This window comes from Papaver somniferum, chromosome 7 (assembly GCF_003573695.1).
Source record: "Papaver somniferum cultivar HN1 chromosome 7, ASM357369v1, whole genome shotgun sequence".
NCBI lineage: Eukaryota > Viridiplantae > Streptophyta > Magnoliopsida > Ranunculales > Papaveraceae > Papaver > Papaver somniferum.
Window position 1 is genome coordinate 123,999,120 of NC_039364.1, and position 19,090 is coordinate 124,018,209.

The window sequence follows — 19,090 nt, forward strand, 5'->3', positions numbered from 1 at the left end:
CTTGGGAAATTTATGTTTGGCTTTGAAGTTATATAGCAGTACTTCAATGAAAGTTCATGCCGAAACTTAAAAGCATACAACAGTTGTGAATTACTATACTTTTCTTTATGCCATGCGTTGCTCTTGTTCGATATCGACTTTTATTGCTCAAATTCATGTCTAGCTAGTACTTCAGTCCCGGAAATGTTTAAGAAAAGTTGAAAATTTTTAAACAACTTTTATTGGACCGGAACATGATGCAGCGATAAGTTGAACTTTGTGATTAAGTTAGGCCTCAGTTGGGACGGTGTCTTCTATTATCTCATATCTTTATTGGTTTTGGACTACTCAACTGATTACTTTAGTGGTCGAGTACCACCACAAATAGGCGACTTGGTTGTCTTACACAACTTGGTCTGGCTAATAATCTTATTGAAGATGAAATTCTACCATAGCTGAAAGAGACCTTTCTAAGTTGGTATATCTCAATCTAAGATGCAAGTGTATAACTAGCTGATTGTTGATCAGATTCTATTATCACTCTTGTGCATACGGTTACATTTGTGAAAGCTGATTGAATTGTATCTAAACTGACGAAGAAACAGGATATAAAAGATTTTGGATCATCTCGACAGCGAAGAAAACGATAAAGCCGAAAGAATCGGAAACAGGATAATTGACAAGCTATAAGGGAAGATAACTGTGGTTAGCAAAAGAGTTTGATGACGTGGTAAACAACCAGATGTCTAGCTTTGGTGCTGCTAGATCAAACATGATCTAGCAGCGCGAGAGCAAAAAATTTTCCCATTAAAACCCTCGTTAAAATGCATTTGGTATTTTGGTGCCTAAATTTATATGGCAACCTGTCCCTGTTCCATAACATTGGAATGGTACTTCCAAACATTCCAAATCAACCTTGTGGAGGTAGCATTAGTTAGCCTACCAAAAAAACATTCTGAAACGAGTCAAATGACATGCACTGAGTCACTGACATCTTAGCTTCAAGTATGAATTTCTCCTATCTTAAGTTCTCCAATAAAATATTTCTCTTCTTACTGTTGCTTGCAGTCTGTCCACCAATCCCAAAATATACAGATATGTTACCTCAATAAAGCCGGTGAGGAAACGCTTGTTAACAAGTGAATGGCCTCTGCTAGGATCTTTCTTATCCTGCTGAGGAATGAATGCCCCAAATCTTGTATCCATGAAAGAAGATAGAATACTTCTGCAAAACGTGAATAAAATAAGTTAAAGCAATTTAAACTGTTTCGTGTTTGCAAATGACAAATTACATACTAATACCAATCAAATAAAGGAAACAGTAACACCTGCAGGTTTAACAATTCCTGAGCACAAATGCGCGTACACACCACTCAGCTTATCGATAAAAAAGAAAAATGGAAGGCTTGCATTACTCCACAAGGAAATGAAGGCTTACCAAGAACCAGCCTCAATCGAATAAAACCCACAGTTGCCTTAAAGTTTGAGAACAAATTCTTCTCTGTAACACCTGAACACATCAATAAATGCAAATCCTGTCAGATTCAGTATAGCTTGATGGAAAGTTGACAGGACAGAGTTTTCCTTTTGGGTGGAAAAAGGAAAAACAGAAACATGTTAGAAGATGATGAAGACACAAGAGAAAAAAGAACAAATACATGGATAGCTTAAGATGATCCAACATTGAAACATCTTAGCATGGTATACATGAGTCAGTAACATGACTTGCTTATTGTTAAGAAAAAAAGACCAGCTGATGTTGGTAGATCTCTTGCTAATTTAAGCCAATGGTCTTTGGCTCCTAAATATACTGGTAGCACTGCTAAATAAATTTTATTGGCTTCTTCCCCTTGAATAGTTTTCTCCATGCCTTAGGGTTAAGGCTGTTACATCCCCCATTTCCTATCGTAATTTCTTTTGTTTTTCTTTTGCAATACCAAGAAAACTCACACCAAGTTTGAGGTTTACCAGACAAGGGATTCAACTTTGAAGAGAGACCATATACAGAATATCTTGCATATGTTAACAGTCGAATTTGTTGTGAAGCACCCAGTTTGCTAATTACAGATCTCAGTAGTCCACTGAAATGACAGGAGGAATAAAAAGAGTAGTTACTATTAGAAAAGAAGAAAAGAAAAGAAGTCAAGTTCTTCAAACAATGGGCTTATGTATCTAGTTAGAAAGAAAAGTTTCTTACTCTGTACGAAGTATGGTAATAAAGTCAGGCGGCAAAGATTCCATAAAAGAAGAAATGTCCTCCATGTTTAAAGACTTCAATTCTTGTTTTAAAATCTTCTTTTCCTCGAGTGTCATTCCTCTTCCGAGGGCTGATTTACTGTAAGCATGTGATAATAACGATCAGTTGTTTGGTTTCCTGAGTGGGCTAACACTAGAAAAATGATTATATAAGGACGAAAGAAGAATCTCGAGTCCATGAGAAGGCATCATATCCCATTCCTAAAACTATTCAGTTAACAAGCAGAACATTCAGGTATATTTCATAATATATATTTTTATTTAAATATTGCACCATCTGATGGTATATTTCGTGCATCAACTGTAATGTGTGACAACATACAATTATGACATTTACGCAGATTCAACAGGACCGAGAAATGCGATTCCCAATTGCATAATGCTACCCTACAGCAGTCCAACTTCCACTGTTGTGGCCTCTATTTAAGAATTGGAAACTTCAATTTGCGAGAGTAGCTTACTCTGAGAGACTATGGGATTTTGCACATACAACATCATTAACAGTAATACCTCATAGAACGAATCCTCTTAAAGATGAATATTGGTTCAAAAACAGCATAGGCACTTCTATGTAGTTTACATACATGTAGAAGGTAAATGAAAGGTCGCAGGGAAAATCCTTATACCTGTCAATAGTCCTTCCAGTGAAAATGACAGGAAAGTACCTAGCATACTTTCTGACACCAAATCGCTCACCTAAGTTTGCAATCTTGTTTGCATCCAGAAGAATCAATGCATTCCACAATTCGCAATAGTTCAATCGGAACTGTTCATCCAACTCTCTGCATATTCCATGATCCAAAAGAACTGCATAATTCAGTCGTAAAATGAATCAGATATGTGTAACAATATATTGTAAGTTACGCTGTTAATAAGAGTAAAAATACAATGCTGGGCAATCATAAGTAAAACTGAGATCTTTTAGTCAAGCAATACCTAACGAGAAGCCACTACGACCCCCGGGTGAAACTATTATGTTGCCTGGATGTGGATCTCCATGTAGAAAACCATGGACAAATATCATTTCCGCAAATACCTCCACCAATGCTTTGGCAACCTACAACACCAACTCAATAGGTATTCAAGGAAATTAACAACCACCAAACGAAGCTTAGCGAAGTTATCATAAGAATAGAATATCTGAATCTTTTCAATGATTTAATGTCTCACATCATGAGGATGCAAAGGATTTTAGTTCCTTTGGACATCAAAAAGATGTGAAACTTAACACCAAGGATATACATATTTAAGATGATCGCTTGCCCCACTGAACTCATAGTTTAAGGTGTTGTCATGATCCATAGGAGAGTTTCCTAGACTTGGTTGCATGGTTATGAGATTACATATAAAATTACCAACGACGAAAACTATTAGCAGTACAGTATCTCATGTAGGTTTCAATATGTCAATTAAGAGTAGACAAACATTAGTTGTTGATAAAGTCCAACAAATGTATTTGACAAAATCAATGAAAATATAAAAGTTTTTTTGGAAGAGCTATAAAGACATATGTAGGAGAAATTTAAGATTAAAGGTAGCAAAATGGGTAACGAGGGGTTTACAGAAAAAGGAAAAGGAGATAATATGGAGCTATCTAAATTACGTGGAACAAACCTTTCCAGGATCTATTCCGCATTCCTTCAGAAATTTCAAGTCATCCACCTGAAAATTGGGCCATAATAGAATGTAAACACAAAGTAATGAACTGTTAAAAAAACACTTCATGGTACATAAAAAATGAAGGAGACAATATATAATGCTGAGTGACAGTTTCTCTGGAGTTCTGGTTGCTGGTGTTTGGGCATAAGGGATGTCCGTTCAATCTATATAATGGTTGTACCAAATCTATCTCACATTATCGACATATTTTAACTTCAGATTTCTTTTTCTTCTTTTTTGGCAAAAAATCCCCCAAACCAAGTTTCTTCCGCGATGTATCTCAGAGTTGGAGAAGGATCTTCTCTGAAAGATATGATGGTATCAGAAACCACATGAACTCGACACTCAGGTTAGAAACTGATTAAAAGGTCATCATTATCAAACTATTGCCTACACTTTGCCATTATGTAAACTAAAACCTAAACACCAAACCAGTTTCTTCCAAAAATAATATAGCGAAGGATATTAGCATATGTTATCTTTAAAGTTTGATAGACCACTTCTTTGCTGCGAAGGTAACATAAGTTTTGTCAAGCCCGAGGTTAACATGTTCTTCTACAAGTCTCCCTAGACCATTATCTCTCTGTAGTGTGACATATAAACAAACTACCGCAGTTTCTTATTGCTTATATATATTTATGCCCCAAAGGGGCCCAAGGGTGATGCAGACAGCCTGTTATAAGTTTCAGATTATCAAAGAATAATTTCTTAATAAAATCAGCTTGTTTCCTTTCTTGTTTTCAACATTCTTGGCTACTAGCTGATGTAGGCCAATTACGGTTGTGTTAAAGTAAAGGCATGCATTTCCTGTTTCAAGCAGACCTTTCAATCCGCGTACCAATGTTGACAGACGGTGAGTGTCATTCTCAAGGTCTTACTATTAGGATTGAAAGATACTGCTGATTATATTGGGAAAACAATAAAAACCTTCAGTTCTGATCTACTAGATAATGAATTAGTATCCTACAGTATGTATATTTAGTAACTGAGAAGCATACCTTGTTTCCGCTGCAAAATTGCATCGTCAATACCTGCCTTCTTGTCAAATCCTGGTTTATTTCATGGTGATCAGAATATACCGTGGAATACATGTATCTAGCCTTACCATACATGTTATATAAATTCAAAGTAATAACGGTTTGCATCACACAAGATATATATATATATATATAGAGAGAGAGAGAGAGAGCTCTGCTAAGATTTTTGTGAGGCTCACAAGATATATATGGGCTCACAACCACATAACATGAAAGTATGATAGGGATTTCATCTTAGATATATTTGTAAAACACCTTCAGAAAATTTCCCTTAAGATTATCTGGGTGGCCTAAAAGATAAACTTTAGAATGTATGAATTTGCTGTCTCTTTATGCAGATTCAATGCAAAGTATGGACAATGTTCGTAGCATTTATTGTGTTCTGCAGCAAGGAACTTTGGTCCCAGCAATCAAAAGTTAGGAATAGAATTTATTGGAAAATGATTTTCTCCCAACAAGTTACATGCCAAGTTAACCTTATATTATTCATCGGCGTTCCTCTTTGAAATTCGAACAGGACCCAATCAATAATAATAACCCAATCAAATATTAGGAAACAAAGTAGAATGTTGGATGTTCCAAACCTTGTTAAGGATCATACCCAGAAAACATGAGGAACCTTGACAATACTGTTGCCTTTGAAGTTTTTAGATATTCTCTCAGAATTCTTTGCCTCTTGAACAAAATCTGCGGAGTGACCACAGGAAAATTAGTAACTTAGAAGCACAAGAAAATAAAATAAGAGAAGTATTAACCAAGCAAAATCTTTTTTTTTTTTTGGTTAAATGCCAGAAAAGTCATATCAAACTACTGACTGGTGAATTTAACAATAATCAAGATTCTGTAGATAGATGTTAGTACATATGATACGAAGAGACGTGATGTACTGAAGACATGATATTTAAGTATACTCGAGGTAATTCTTTGATAGACACTGTAATTCTGAGAAGCAAATACTAGCATCTTGTTCAGAAATAATTTATAAGTGATTGTATGAAGTATAAGAATCTCGACAAAATTTAAAAAAGAAAGAAAGAGACAGACTCGAAACGGTTGGCATCTCTAGACAATAACATAAGAGAACACTGACTAAGAAGAGTCAATCAAACAACTGATTGGAGGAGTTTAATGAGTTACATGTTAGTGGGTACAATGTGAAGCTTGAAGTCCTAGTGAAGACATGAAATTTCAGTATACTCATCTGGAAATTCCTATGATAGACATAGTAATTCAAGAAGAAATAGATCTTCAAGCATCTTGTACATAGGTCATTAGTTAATTTAAGGAAATTCCTATGATGGACACATTAAGACATTAAAATATTCTAAAAGAGGCAAGAATGATGAATTGATGAGACAGTAGTCATACAATTGAATACTAGCCTAACATGTGAATACTTCCAACTATTCAACTCACCAAGTTCCGAAGAAATTGCCTTCTCAAATTCTAAAACCATCCAGTCAAACCGATATTCTGGAAAAACCTATACAAAAAGTAGAAGAAATATCTTAAAGGAAAAGAAGAACTATTGCAGAAAGGACCATTTTCTGTTGAATATGTTACTAGATAATAACAAAAGTTGCCCATTGGTAAAATTCAAGGGCATATCACAAACTCACATCTGAAGATATAAAGTTATATGATGTACTTGCTAACTAAAGATGAAAAATCAATAACAAACTATTAGGCTCTGCTTGCCATCAGGAAAACTTGCAGTTGAGAACTGAAAACTTCTAGACCGCGCTCACCTAATATTTAAAAGCACAGGCAAGCAGCGCAAGCTATAACCATATTTAACATTGCTGCATAACAGATTGTATCATTTTTTTTATTTGCATCATGAAATTTTTTCTCAGATACCAAGAGGATGCTAACTTTAATTAGCTTGAAATAAAGGTACCGGTTAATGGTACCACCAACATAATTCATACAGTGATAAGATACTAATTTTCGTACCCAAGCAATCGACTTTGAGAGGAAACTCATGGTTGTAATGTCAATTCTCATCTGCTGCTCTAAACCAGGATACTGCACCTATTTTCAATAAAACGGAACGAAAATTAAAACCAGTGACATCTCAACCCCAAAAACCAATGAGTTTCTTGGAAAAGCTTAGCAACGAGAAGAAGAGAAAGTAACACTCAGCTATAGCTGTTCCTTGTAAATTTTATCACATTTTACCAAATTATATATTTTCAAGTGAATGATTCGAATTTAATAGATGCTTAAATATTTGCACAAATTGAGGGGATTTCATTAGTTCTCATTTTTAGTTGTTTCTTTAATCAAGTGAAATGATATATTAAAATATAAAAATAATAGTTGGAGTCTGTAATTCGGTGACATAGAAGATTTCTAAGCATGTTGAATTACTGTTTACACCAAATTGAGGATGTTATTTCTGTTCTTTATTTGATATAATGAAATACAAGTCTCCAGCTATATGAGAGCGACTAAGAACAGAGATCAGGTTGTATATTAGATGCACCACTCAACAGCTTTCAAAATATCTGGAAAACTACCGTGACTTGAATTATGCATTAAGACTTGACTGTAAAGGTGCCTATCTGACTAACCTTAACAGCTACATCCTGATGATCTTTGAGTATTCCACGATGTACTTGAGCAATTGAGGCAGCAGCAATTGGTTCCTCATCAAATGACAAAAAACTGATATTCAGGAAACATATCATTGAGCAGCTGAGAAGATACGAGATATGAACACCACTTTGAATAGGTAGAAGCTAAAACAGTTCTGCACAAAATTTTGTTGCGACAGCAATTTTAAAATGCCTAAGAATAAAGCAATAGGTCCACACAGTTTTCTATTAACATCCCACTGCAGCAATTATTACACTGTCACTATCAACTATTATGAATCTATGATGTATAGCCGTGCTTATGTTAAGTTGGCATTTATTAGTTTAACTTTTAATCTTAGGTTAAAATGGCGATTGGATTATACATGAGGAACATCGAGAGGAGACATAACACCAAAAATCCCTGTGTAAGAATCGACCGAGACTATAGTTCTTGGTTTCTTTCCGTGCACTTTACCCCCTTCAAGGACAGTTATTTGTTATCTCTGCAAATGTTCTCACCTAGTAGTAATGTAGGACATTTACTTTACACAAGACTAACCAACTGTAGGAAGTACTCATGTCAGTTCCTAATATCTCCTTTCAAATCCAGAATCTCCTTGTGCAAAAAATCAAAGTTTGTTCATATTATGCAGTGGACAGAAATATATATAAATACATGGGCAACTACTAAAAATAGAACCATACAAGCATGTGAGTAATTTTTTCAAGAAACATAAAATGCTATGTAGTAAATACTTACACCTCCGATAAATCTTTGCCCAGATTACTCGTCAAAACTTTTTTAATGGCTTCGAAATTGCAAGGAACTGCCTAAAGCGTTAGATCGACAATACAAAGAAGACGAATTAGAACTGTGATCGGTGTACATATTTAATCTCAGAGTAAGTTCAAAATATAATGAGTACAGAACAGCTGTTACACACCTTGTTCTGTAAGGAGGAGAGAGTTGACGAATATTCTTTTGGAACTTGCCGCATGGCTGCAATAAATTGACCAGCTTTCACATAGAATCCTTTATTAGCTTCACAAAGTTTCAGCACCCTCCTGGCTGAACGTAAATGAACCTATGTATTATGTAAGTGAAAAGAGATTCAACATAAGAATTCAGATTCACTCCTTGTAATCTGGTTCATTTACGACATACCAAACTCTTATGATATTTACTCCATACCTACTGAGTTTATATCCTTAACCAACACCCAAGTCATACAGTTTCTAGGTGCTTTCCCATGGGTAAATATGACGATTATATTGACAGAATTGGAATAACTTGCATTATAAAGTTATACGAATGTTTTTTGTTACAGATTAGGAGTCTTCCTAAGAACAATGGCATAACCTAAGATGAACAGAATCTTTATACTAGGATGAGATTGAGTTACTTTTCAATTCAACAAAAACCAAATGAGACAAAGTAAATACATTGCAAAAGCATGCCCCAAAATTTTGATGCAGATTTGCTAACAATTTCCCCGAAATTTACTCACTGAACTCATATAATACGCCATTAGGAAAGGAAAAACTCACCTCGGACAATTTACCACGGAACTCATCAGAATCCAAATTTAATCCATGTAACGAATATTTATAATCGACGACATTTGATGAGAGCTGCAATGATGAAGAAAAATCAGAGACGATTTTGAGGAAAGAATTGTTTGAATAGAAGGAAATGAAAACTGAGAGAAAGAGAATAGAACCGAACAGTGTAGAGAGCTAGAGACGAACGAGCAACTCCACTAACTCCTGCCCTGATTTTGTCAACAAGATCATTGGAGAAGGGAAAATTATTAGGGTTTGCTGGTGTTGTTGCTTGGTATGTCAGACCGGCCAATCCAGTGACAGTTATAAGGTGGAAAGTGTTCTTTTTCGTCCCTCCGACGGGAAATTTCAACAAACTTCTCGCCTTCATGGGGGACTTGACTTAATTTTGTTTTTCAGAGTTGTTACTGGTCGACTGTTGTTGTTGGTCATGTAGTGAGTTTCCTCTCCGGACTCTCTACCGAGGATTCGCTACTGTTAAAAGTCTTTCTCCGGGTTATTCGAATTCTGTTTTTTATGAAAAAAGTAATATATTAATCAAACAATAAAGTACATAAGATTTTCAATATTCTTTCTTTCGAAAATCCTCAGTTGAATTGGTGTTGAGAAATTCCTCGGAAAGGCTCGAAATGTCAAGGGTTACATAGTCTGGGAATATAACATTCTCAGTCTTTACAATCGGGTAACTCACCATTAGCATAACTAATTCCCAATTATAAGCATTAACTTCTGACCATCTTGTTCGATTACACGTCATCTCCTTGATAGCGTGGATGTTCCTGCGATTTTTGATTCCCTTTTTGACCCTTGTTACAGTTACATGCATAGTTTCGTCACCATCTTGGTTATATCTTGGTCCTGGTGTTTGAACCCACAGTTGGTGTATAACACAACAGTTATAGCTAGCCCAGTAATTGTTGATGATGTGGTGGTGGTAGATCCGTAGTGTGAAGGTTATGAAACCTTCTTCAATGACTATCCATAAGAATAGCCTAAGATTTGACGGATACTTCAGAGTTTGAGCCTTGAAGTGATCCGAGGGTGTTGACGATGGTCGTATAGCCGCTTGGTTGGTGGATTGGTAGTTGCTGCTGCTGTGTTGTGGTGTATGGATCCTATCCTCACCTTCTGTAAGCACCTTTCGTTGTTGTTGTTGATGTGAAACTTGCATAGAGGAATCCGGTTGTTGATGTTCCGCAGACTCTAAACTATCTTTAGTACTACTAAAAAGCTTTTCTAAAAACATGGAAGGAAAAAACATAAAAGCAAATACTAGTTGATAATTACGGTCTTTCTCACAGTGGTTGGCAAGGTTGCATCGACTATTCAAGTTGTTGGTGTAGCATTGCATTTGCCGAGAGTAACCAAAGCCTGCAGAATGATCCCATGAAAGAGCATGATAGAGACCATAACCTGAAACTAGACCTAAAGTACTACTGGAACATGGTGCCATAGCACACTTATTTATATACAGAATATGGGAAGTTAGCCTAATATTGTGCGCGAGTTCACGCCATAGTTGGACTGTCAAAAATTGGTCTTTCGTTTGACAGTCTCCAAAGGCATTACTCATTTTGCATGCGAGAGTTGGGTTCTGCCAACATCTCGCATTTTTCCATAAAGGGTTTCAACGAACCTTTCTCCTACAGCTGAAAAGTTCCTTCCCGGCTGTGTTTGCCTTTGGATTGGTTTGATCGGGTTTGTAGCCGGGCATTGATTGCATGTAGTGCTTGTTGCATGATTGACCGCTGACTTGACTTTACCGAATTTTTTAGAAACTCGGTGTGACTCACAGACTTTCGGTAAGGCGTGGCTTGAAATTGGGGTATCATTGGTAAATAACCGCGCCGTAGTTAGTTGTGATGTTTCGGAGTTCTTCTTATCTGTCAGACGGGACATGCTTGACAGCTCATATTTATCTGTTTTTTCGCGTGGCATTGTCTGTTTTTGGTTTCGCTCCACAGTTGAGTTTGCAGGTGAATTATTGGATGACGGGGTCCACTTCATCTCTTGTGGACCATCGTCTTCTTCTGGTCGACTCGGTAGCGAACCTTTTCGACATGACTCGGAACCATTCAAGATTCTAGTTTTTTTCTCTCCATCTGCAGCAGCAGCAACAGGGAAACTATAGATATTTTTATTCCAGTATGAAGGTTCTGGATCGTGCCTGAGTGAAACAGCAGTAGTCCGCGACTTTTGTGTCGGTACCCATGAGTAAATCTGAGGACGGTACTGTGAGTACAAATTCCATCAAATTGAATCACTAATTTCTTCATGTAAAAGTTTAGACTCTTGACCCGATTCCTGAAATCTGTTAGAGTTGATGATTCCCCCATAGATCGAACACTGTTAATTTTTTTCTTTTTTTTCTTCATGGCTACAGGGTAGCCAAAAAAAGGGTTCCTGTTAATTAAGCTTATGCAGCAGAGAAACAAAAAACACAAAACTGAATGATACAAGAGTGATTAAAAACTATCAAAGAAACCAAATTAAACAACCTCACAGTTAGAACCCATTGAAGAATTGAAATCCAAACCCAACCTAGGGCATCTCTCTTGCTGGTTGGAGATAGTTTGATTCTTTCAGACTAAATTGCAAGACGAAAAACACACAACTAGTAGTTTGACAATTTCAAATCTTTGGTTCATCATCTGTGAATTGCTGGTTGCATTTCTTTGATGGAGGTGATATTAATGGCGGATTTTGGTTTGACTCGGTCACCCCGAGTTGCAGAGCAAAACTCGGAGGAAAGAGAAAGCTTTTATAAGATTATTTACTACTACTATTATTTTTTGCACGAGCTTGTCTGAGATTCGAATTCGAGATTTAAAATATGGAAGAAGGGGAATTTGAAAAGAAAATATTATCTCTGTCTTCCAAAAGTTTCACTTTTTTCACTTTTATAAATACGGGAGGATCCATGGACACTCTTAGATGGATAAGCTCAGACAAGTTTTGCACCATTTTCAATGCAAAATCCAAGCGATAATGAATTTAAATGTAATATTTTGATGATATGTTCCTCTTGTAATACTCTACATTCCTACAAAAAATGAACACAATTCGAGATGTATAAAACGACCATCTACCCCTTTCAATATCAGTCATTCAAATTTAACGGTTGAAATTAAGATTGGTGGATGGTGAGGTTTGCTATCTCGAATTGCATTCATTTTTTTTGAAGGCTATTATTGGGGCGTCACACTCCAATAGAGGGGCTTCACTTGGATTCTTAATGTCCAAAAAAATGATTATGGGATATCGTAACACATATATAAAATGTCTAGATTACCCTTTAACTAAAATAAAAACTTAAAAACCGTAGAAGTGAGTTTACGTCCAGGTTTGGATTAATTCCAACCGTAGAATTTTATTCGCATGTAGTTTTACGTCCAGGTTTGGATTAGTTCCAACCGTAGAAGCTCATTTTACGTCCAGGTTTCTTTTAATTCCAACCGTAGAATCCGATTTTACGTCCAGTTTTCTTTTAATTCCAACCATAGAAGTGATTTTACGTCCAGGTTTGAATTATTTCCAACCGTAGAAGTGATTTTACGTCCAGGTTTGGATTAATTCCATCCGTAGAATTTTATTTGCATGTATTTTTACGTCCAGGTTTGAATTAGTTCCAACCGTGGAAGCTCATTTTACGTCCAGGTTCTTTTTAATTCCAACCGTAGAATCTGATTTTATGTCTAGTTTTCTTTTAATTCCAACCGTAGAAGTGATTTTACGTCCAGGTTTGGATTATTTCCAACCGTAGAAGTGATTTTACATCCAGGTTTGGATTATTTCCAACCGTGGAAGTTTATTTTACGGCCAGTTTTTCTTCCCACAAAAACTTTGTCCCAGAATTCATCAAGTATACAACAAAATTCATTAATTTAATTTTTATCTAATTAAATTAAATTAAAATTAACTAAATAAGGGTTGTTTAGTCATTACAAAATTATTTTAGATAAGGGGTTTTTGATATTACTTATGGGTGACCCGTTTTTGTCCTATTAGGTGACGCCCCTCTAATGGAATGTGACGCCCCAATAATAGCCTTCTTTTATTTGTAGATATGTAGAATCTTATAATAGGGACAAATCATCAAAATTTTACACTTAAATTCATTGTTGTTTGGGTTTTGCGGAGAAAATTGTGCAAAACTTGTATGACCTTGTCCATCCAAGAGTGTCCATGGATCCTACCTCTTTATAAATATAGCTTATTTTTGGTTTTATTTCTATTCCTAAAATGTTTCTTTTTGTTGTAGTAATTTTCTTTCTTTTTAACATATTCATATCAGAAAAAAAAATACTCCCTCCGTCCCACTATTAAGTGACCTAGTGTATAACTAAATTTAGTATTACACTAGGTCACTTAATAGTGGGACGGAGGTAGTACTTCTTAATGTGTATCTACAGTCCAGACAACATATTAACATTTCTGTATTAATGTGATACAGAAAGTTTAGACCCATCCACAAATTATATTCGAAGTCTCTGACTAAAAGAAATTTACATGTAAGCTCCAAATTATAAAGTTTTATTATCTCTTTATCTGATTCGTTTGTCTCTTTGGATTATCCTCACTCTTTTTTTGATTCTAATGAATCTATCATTATGATTCCTGAAGATTCTATCTCCGTGCGTCTCAAGAAATTTCTAATTTTTCTGCATTTAGGAATGTTTTTGAAATTAATCATATCAATCAATTTGGCTCCTTTGATGTGAGCTCATCATCACTTGCTAAGGATACTCTTCACATAAATGAAAGGATTGAACTTCTAATGGTTAGCACTGCGGAAAAAGGGAAGGAGAAAATTCAGGTATGTCATCATCCTCTCTATATTTTTTTTATATTCTTTCTACGTTTTGAAACTCATCTGCAATCACTCTCTCTTAAGCCCCTTTTGCTTTCAATTTCTTTTAAACTAGTATTCAGGTTATCCAAAAACTATTTTCTTTAGAATCTGATTAAACCCCAAAATCTCAAGAAGCTCATTCTCAGGAAGATAATAGAGAGCTGGGTTTATTTTTCTACTAACATTATGAAAATATTGGCATGGAACACTCAGGGGTGTGGCCAAAAAAAAAAACCAACAACATCTTAACATTATTCTTGATTTTGAAAAACCATATGTTTTGTTCCTCTCTGAAACCAAATCAAAGAGGAGCTTAATGAGGAACATATTGAACTACTTCCCAAATACCCACATTGTAGACCCAGATGGAATAGCTGGGGGACTTGCAATTGCCTGGGTAGATTGATTTCATTTTCAAGTTGTTCAATCTAACCTTAATATGATTAATGCAATTGTAAAAAACAATTTCCATTCCAAGGAATGGTTACTCACTTGTTTTTATGGGTCACCTAAAACTGATCTAAAATTACAAGTGATGGGTTATTCAGAAGATATATCTCAAAGGGATAACCTTAACCAAATGTCATGGATGGTAATTGGTGATTTAAATATCTTCAATGAAGATAAAAAAGAAGGAGGGTTGCCATTTAACAAGAAAAAAATTGAGCCAGTCATGAACCTACTTCAGAGGACTGGTTTGGAAGACATATATGATATAAAGGAAACATATTTACTTGGAATAATAAAAGGGAAGGAAAGGATAATATCAAGCAAAGCCTTGACAGAGTTATAGAAAATGTTGAATGCATTTTAGAATTCAGTGAAGCATCCCTGGAAAACTTAGTTGCAATAGCTTCAGATCATAGCCCAATATGTTTATCTTTGAAACCTAGGATTATGCATTTAGCTCCAACCTTTAAGTTTTACGATACCGGTTAAAAGAACCATCTTGCATTGATGTTATTAAAAAGTCCTGGAATATGCACACTGATAAGCCAGTAAGGGGCCTTTTAGATAATATAGCTATACTAGGAGAGAATCTTGACACTTGTAAGATTAATGTCTTTGGAAAACCCAACAAGAAGACCAAAGTCCCAATCAAAACAATTGAAAAAATTTCACCAAAAACCTTTGTTCACAAAACAATTAGTTTGATAAATAAAATAAACCTTATAACTATAAGCCTTGTATGACACACAGGAGGCCATTGCTAAGCAACAATCTCGGAACAACACCATCGGGGGAACGAAATACTACGTTTTTTCATGTAACAACTCTAAAAAAAAAAACGTAACCACATTGAATGTATTCATGATAAGAATGACAATGTGGTAAAATCTAGGGGTGAAATACAGGAAGTTCTAACTTGTTATTTACATGATTTGTTCACGGAAACTAGCTCAGCTACTAACACGCAGATTTTTAATCACATAACCCCCTGCATTTCAACATAGGAAAACTCAGCTCTAACTGATATTCCCTCTAGGGATGAGATTTGGAAGGTGGTCAAAAATTTAAAATCCAATAAAGCGTCGGGACCAGATGGCTTCCCGGTTAGCTTCTTCAAACATAATTGGGACATTGTTGGGACACAACTAGTGGCAGCAATACAAGACTTCTTTGTAAATAAGAAAATGCATAGTGACTTAAACAAAACCTTTTTATTACTCATTCCGAAAATTAAAAATTCAAAATCACCTGCAGATTTCAGACCAATTGGTCTATGTAACACACCATATAAAATTATAGCTAAACTTGTGGCAAATAGGTTTAAAAAACTTTAGAAAAGATAATCTCTCCTCTTCAATCAGCCTTTCTGTCATCTAGGCAAATTTCAGACAACATAATCGTTGCACATGAGATAGTACATTCCATGAAAAAAGTAAAATAAATAAATAATAGGCAACGTTGGTCTTAAGATTGACATGTCGAAAGCATTCGACAGAGTTAACTGGAATTTCCTAATAAATACTTTAAAAGCCTTTGGATTTTATGAGGAGTGGTGTCAGCTGATTTTTCAATGTATTTCTTCATCCTCTATTGCTGTCCTTCTAAATGGAAATCCCTGCCATGAATTTAAACCTTCTAGAGGAATTAGGCAGGGAGATATGTTATCTCCATACTTGTTCATACTATGTATGGAGGTATTTTCCCGTCTTCTTTGTCATCTGCAATCTTCCAAAAAATTCCAGGGAATCAAGTTAACTCATAAATCTACACCAATATCCCACTTATTTTTCGCAGATGATCTGCTCCTATTTACCAAAGCTGATTTTGAAAGTTGTACAAACCTTCTTGATGTTATAAACCTGTTCAGCTCTGCCTCTGGACAGGTAATAAATTTTTCTAAATCTGGATTGTCTTTAGCAAGAAAATTCATAACAAGCATCAAGGGATAATTTGTAGATTGTTGAAGATTAAGAGAATAAACATAAAAGACACCTACCTGGGGGTTCCTTTATTCATTGATAGATCAAAACTAAAAGCTTTGATGGCATCATAGAAAGAATGGAACAAAAGATCAAAAACTGGCTAGGAAATTTTTTATCCCAACCTAGTAAAATTGTTCTGAATAAATCTGTCTTGTCCAGCATGCCAATTTTTTCTATGGGCTGTTTTGTTTTACCAAAAAAAATAACAAAGAGGATCAATGACATTCAACGGGATTTTTGGTGGGGAAAAAACACTAACTCAAAAGGTATTTACATCAAATCTTTTGATTTCCTGTGCAAGCCCATAGAACAGGGGGGATTAGGCTTCAAAGAAGCTAACAAAATCAACCAAGCTATGATAAGTAGAATAGCCTGGAGATTAGTAAGCAGACCAGATAATCTGTGGGCTCAAATCCTCAAAGGAAAATACTTCAAAAAAATGGAGCTCTTCTTACTAAGAAGAAATCTAATGCATCATGGATATGGAACTGTATACTTCAAGGAATATAACATATAAAAAAATAGTATTTGGGAAGTGGGGGATGGCAACTCAATCAACATTTGGGAAGATAAATGGTTAAGTTCTATGTTTGAAAAACCCTTAGTGGAAGAAATCTTAAACATCAAGCTTTTTACTACATTAGATGGATCTCTGAAAAGAGACAAGATCAGATGGATTTTAACAAGAAATGGTGATTTTACCGTGAAATCACTATATGCAAAGCTACAAAATCAAGCTTCTGTAACTACTGCCCAAACTAAAAAGTTTTGGAGGGGACTAGGGAGCATGGATACATCTCAAAGAATAAAGTTATTCATATGGAAATATTTACAAGATGCTTTACCAACAAGACTGAAGCTAGGAATTGATGAAAAATGTGTCTTCTGCCAACACAAGGAAGAATCAATTTTTCACTTATTCTTTGATTGTGATTATGGAAAAGAGGTCTGGAAGTTACATCCATTTCCAGTTCAGGGAGTTTTTTCTAACCATATCTCTCGTAACATCTCTTTCTTAGATATATATATATATATATATATATATATAATGTATGGAAAGAGGGTGAAATAAATTCAATCTCCATGGCACTAGCAGCAACTAAGTACTGATTTATATGGAAAGAACGGTGTCTTAGGGTGTTTGAAAACAAAAAAGGGTCACCTGACCAGTTAGCTATAGTTATTTCGAAACATTATGAGTACTGGCATCCAGTTACACAGAACATTACAACATCTCAGTGTAGTCAAACAACTCATACTCAGTCAAGAAGACTTAATTCTGAAAATCTCTATCCATAGAAATCAAGAAGACAAGCTGGTGTGGACTCTTGAAAAAAATGGAAGGTTTACAGTCAAGTCAGCATACAACAGATTGCTCAAGGAAAGAAATGGAAATAACTCAGTTGGTTTAATAATGCAAAGAATATTCAAAAGGCTGTGGAAATTACCTATACTTCCAAGAACCAAGCAATTTATGTGGAAATATCTCAAGAAAATTCTACCTACAAGAGATACACTTATGGGAATTATTCAAGATAATAACTTCAGTTGTCCCCTATGCTCTTATGAACCGGAATTTTCTTCTCATATGATCCTTGACTGTCCCATTTCTAAGGAAGTCTGGTTTGCAGTAATGGGTTTGCACATTGCTCAGGGAAGCATGTTATCTGAATGTATTTGTGGATGGTTTGATAAACTCATAGATGGACAGATTCAAGAAACTGATCTCTGCAAGATAGGAATCATAGCTTGGTATCTATGGAATACCAGATGTGACAAGGCTTTCAAAGGAGCATCTTTTTCACCTGAGATCATTATTCAGAGATGCAGAAGAGAATTTGCTATTTTAGATTATAAACCAGTTACAAACTATAGACTCCTTGCACCTCAAAATAGGATCAACATCCGTTGGAAACCACCTTCACCTGGCTATCTTAAAATTAATTCTGATGGTTCTTTTATTTCAGAAAGTAATACTGGAGGCGTAGGACTAATTTGTCGAGATTTTGCAGGTGCGCATCATGGATCAAAGTGCATCTACTTAACGACTGCGACTAGTCCAGAGCAAGCGGAGTGCAAAGCTTTATGGGAGGCAATGCAATGGGAATTAGAGAAGAAGCTGGAGAAAGTGATTTTTGAGCTGGACGCAAGGCTTGTAGTGGACGCAGTATTAAAAGACGCTCTTGGTATTGATTTGAGATTACACAACTTAATTTTAGACATCAAAAACTTATTAAGTATTAATCCCTCTTGGCAATGTTCTTATGTGCCTAAAGAGAAAAATAAAGTAGCAGATTCTCTTTCAAAGTTAGCTAGAACTCAATTTATTAGTGGTGTTTAGTTTTTAGCTCCTCCTGATGAAATTATGTATCAGCTTCAAGAGGATGCAAACAATGTAAACTCTATTTAATCTTCAATTCAATCTTTCCAGTTACAAAAAAAAAGAAAAAAAAAAACTCATACTCAGGGTATTTGGAATTTCCCAAAACCTAGAACCCTAAAATTAAACTGTGATGGCTCTTGGATATCTTCTAAAACTGATGCAGGCATTGGCTTTACCTTACGCACTTGGACAGGTACATTCAGAGGAGCAGGAATAGCAAGATGCAGAACTTCCTCAGTTGAAGAAGCAGAAGCTTTAGCTTTGCTAAAACCAACAGAATGGGCCATTACAAAGGAACTACAAAATCAGGTCATTGAGGGAGACAATAAAGCAAATATTAATTATCT

General features: G+C 35.5%; 1 protein-coding gene across 2 annotated transcripts; it reads right to left on the reverse strand.

The window, feature by feature from the left end:
* Positions 1 to 702: 702 nt before the first annotated feature.
* Positions 703 to 9,553, reverse strand: LOC113298333 (uncharacterized aarF domain-containing protein kinase 1-like). 2 transcript variants are annotated; one of them, XM_026547047.1, is made up of 16 exons: positions 9,240 to 9,552; positions 9,062 to 9,145; positions 8,458 to 8,598; positions 8,274 to 8,344; positions 7,508 to 7,601; positions 6,888 to 6,965; positions 6,348 to 6,414; positions 5,533 to 5,618; positions 4,893 to 4,943; positions 3,850 to 3,897; positions 3,172 to 3,292; positions 2,862 to 3,042; positions 2,177 to 2,314; positions 1,948 to 2,060; positions 1,418 to 1,489; positions 703 to 1,204 (listed from the first exon to the last, which is right to left on the reverse strand). In XM_026547047.1, the coding sequence occupies exons 1-16, from the start codon at positions 9,444 to 9,446 to the stop codon at positions 1,080 to 1,082; spliced, it is 1,677 nt and encodes a 558-aa protein (XP_026402832.1). In that variant the 5' UTR covers positions 9,447 to 9,552; the 3' UTR covers positions 703 to 1,079. The 2 variants fall into 2 exon arrangements, with proteins under 2 accessions (XP_026402832.1, XP_026402833.1); XM_026547048.1 differs by lacking the exon at positions 6,888 to 6,965 and having other exon boundaries at positions 9,240 to 9,553.
* Positions 9,554 to 19,090: the final 9,537 nt, after the last annotated feature.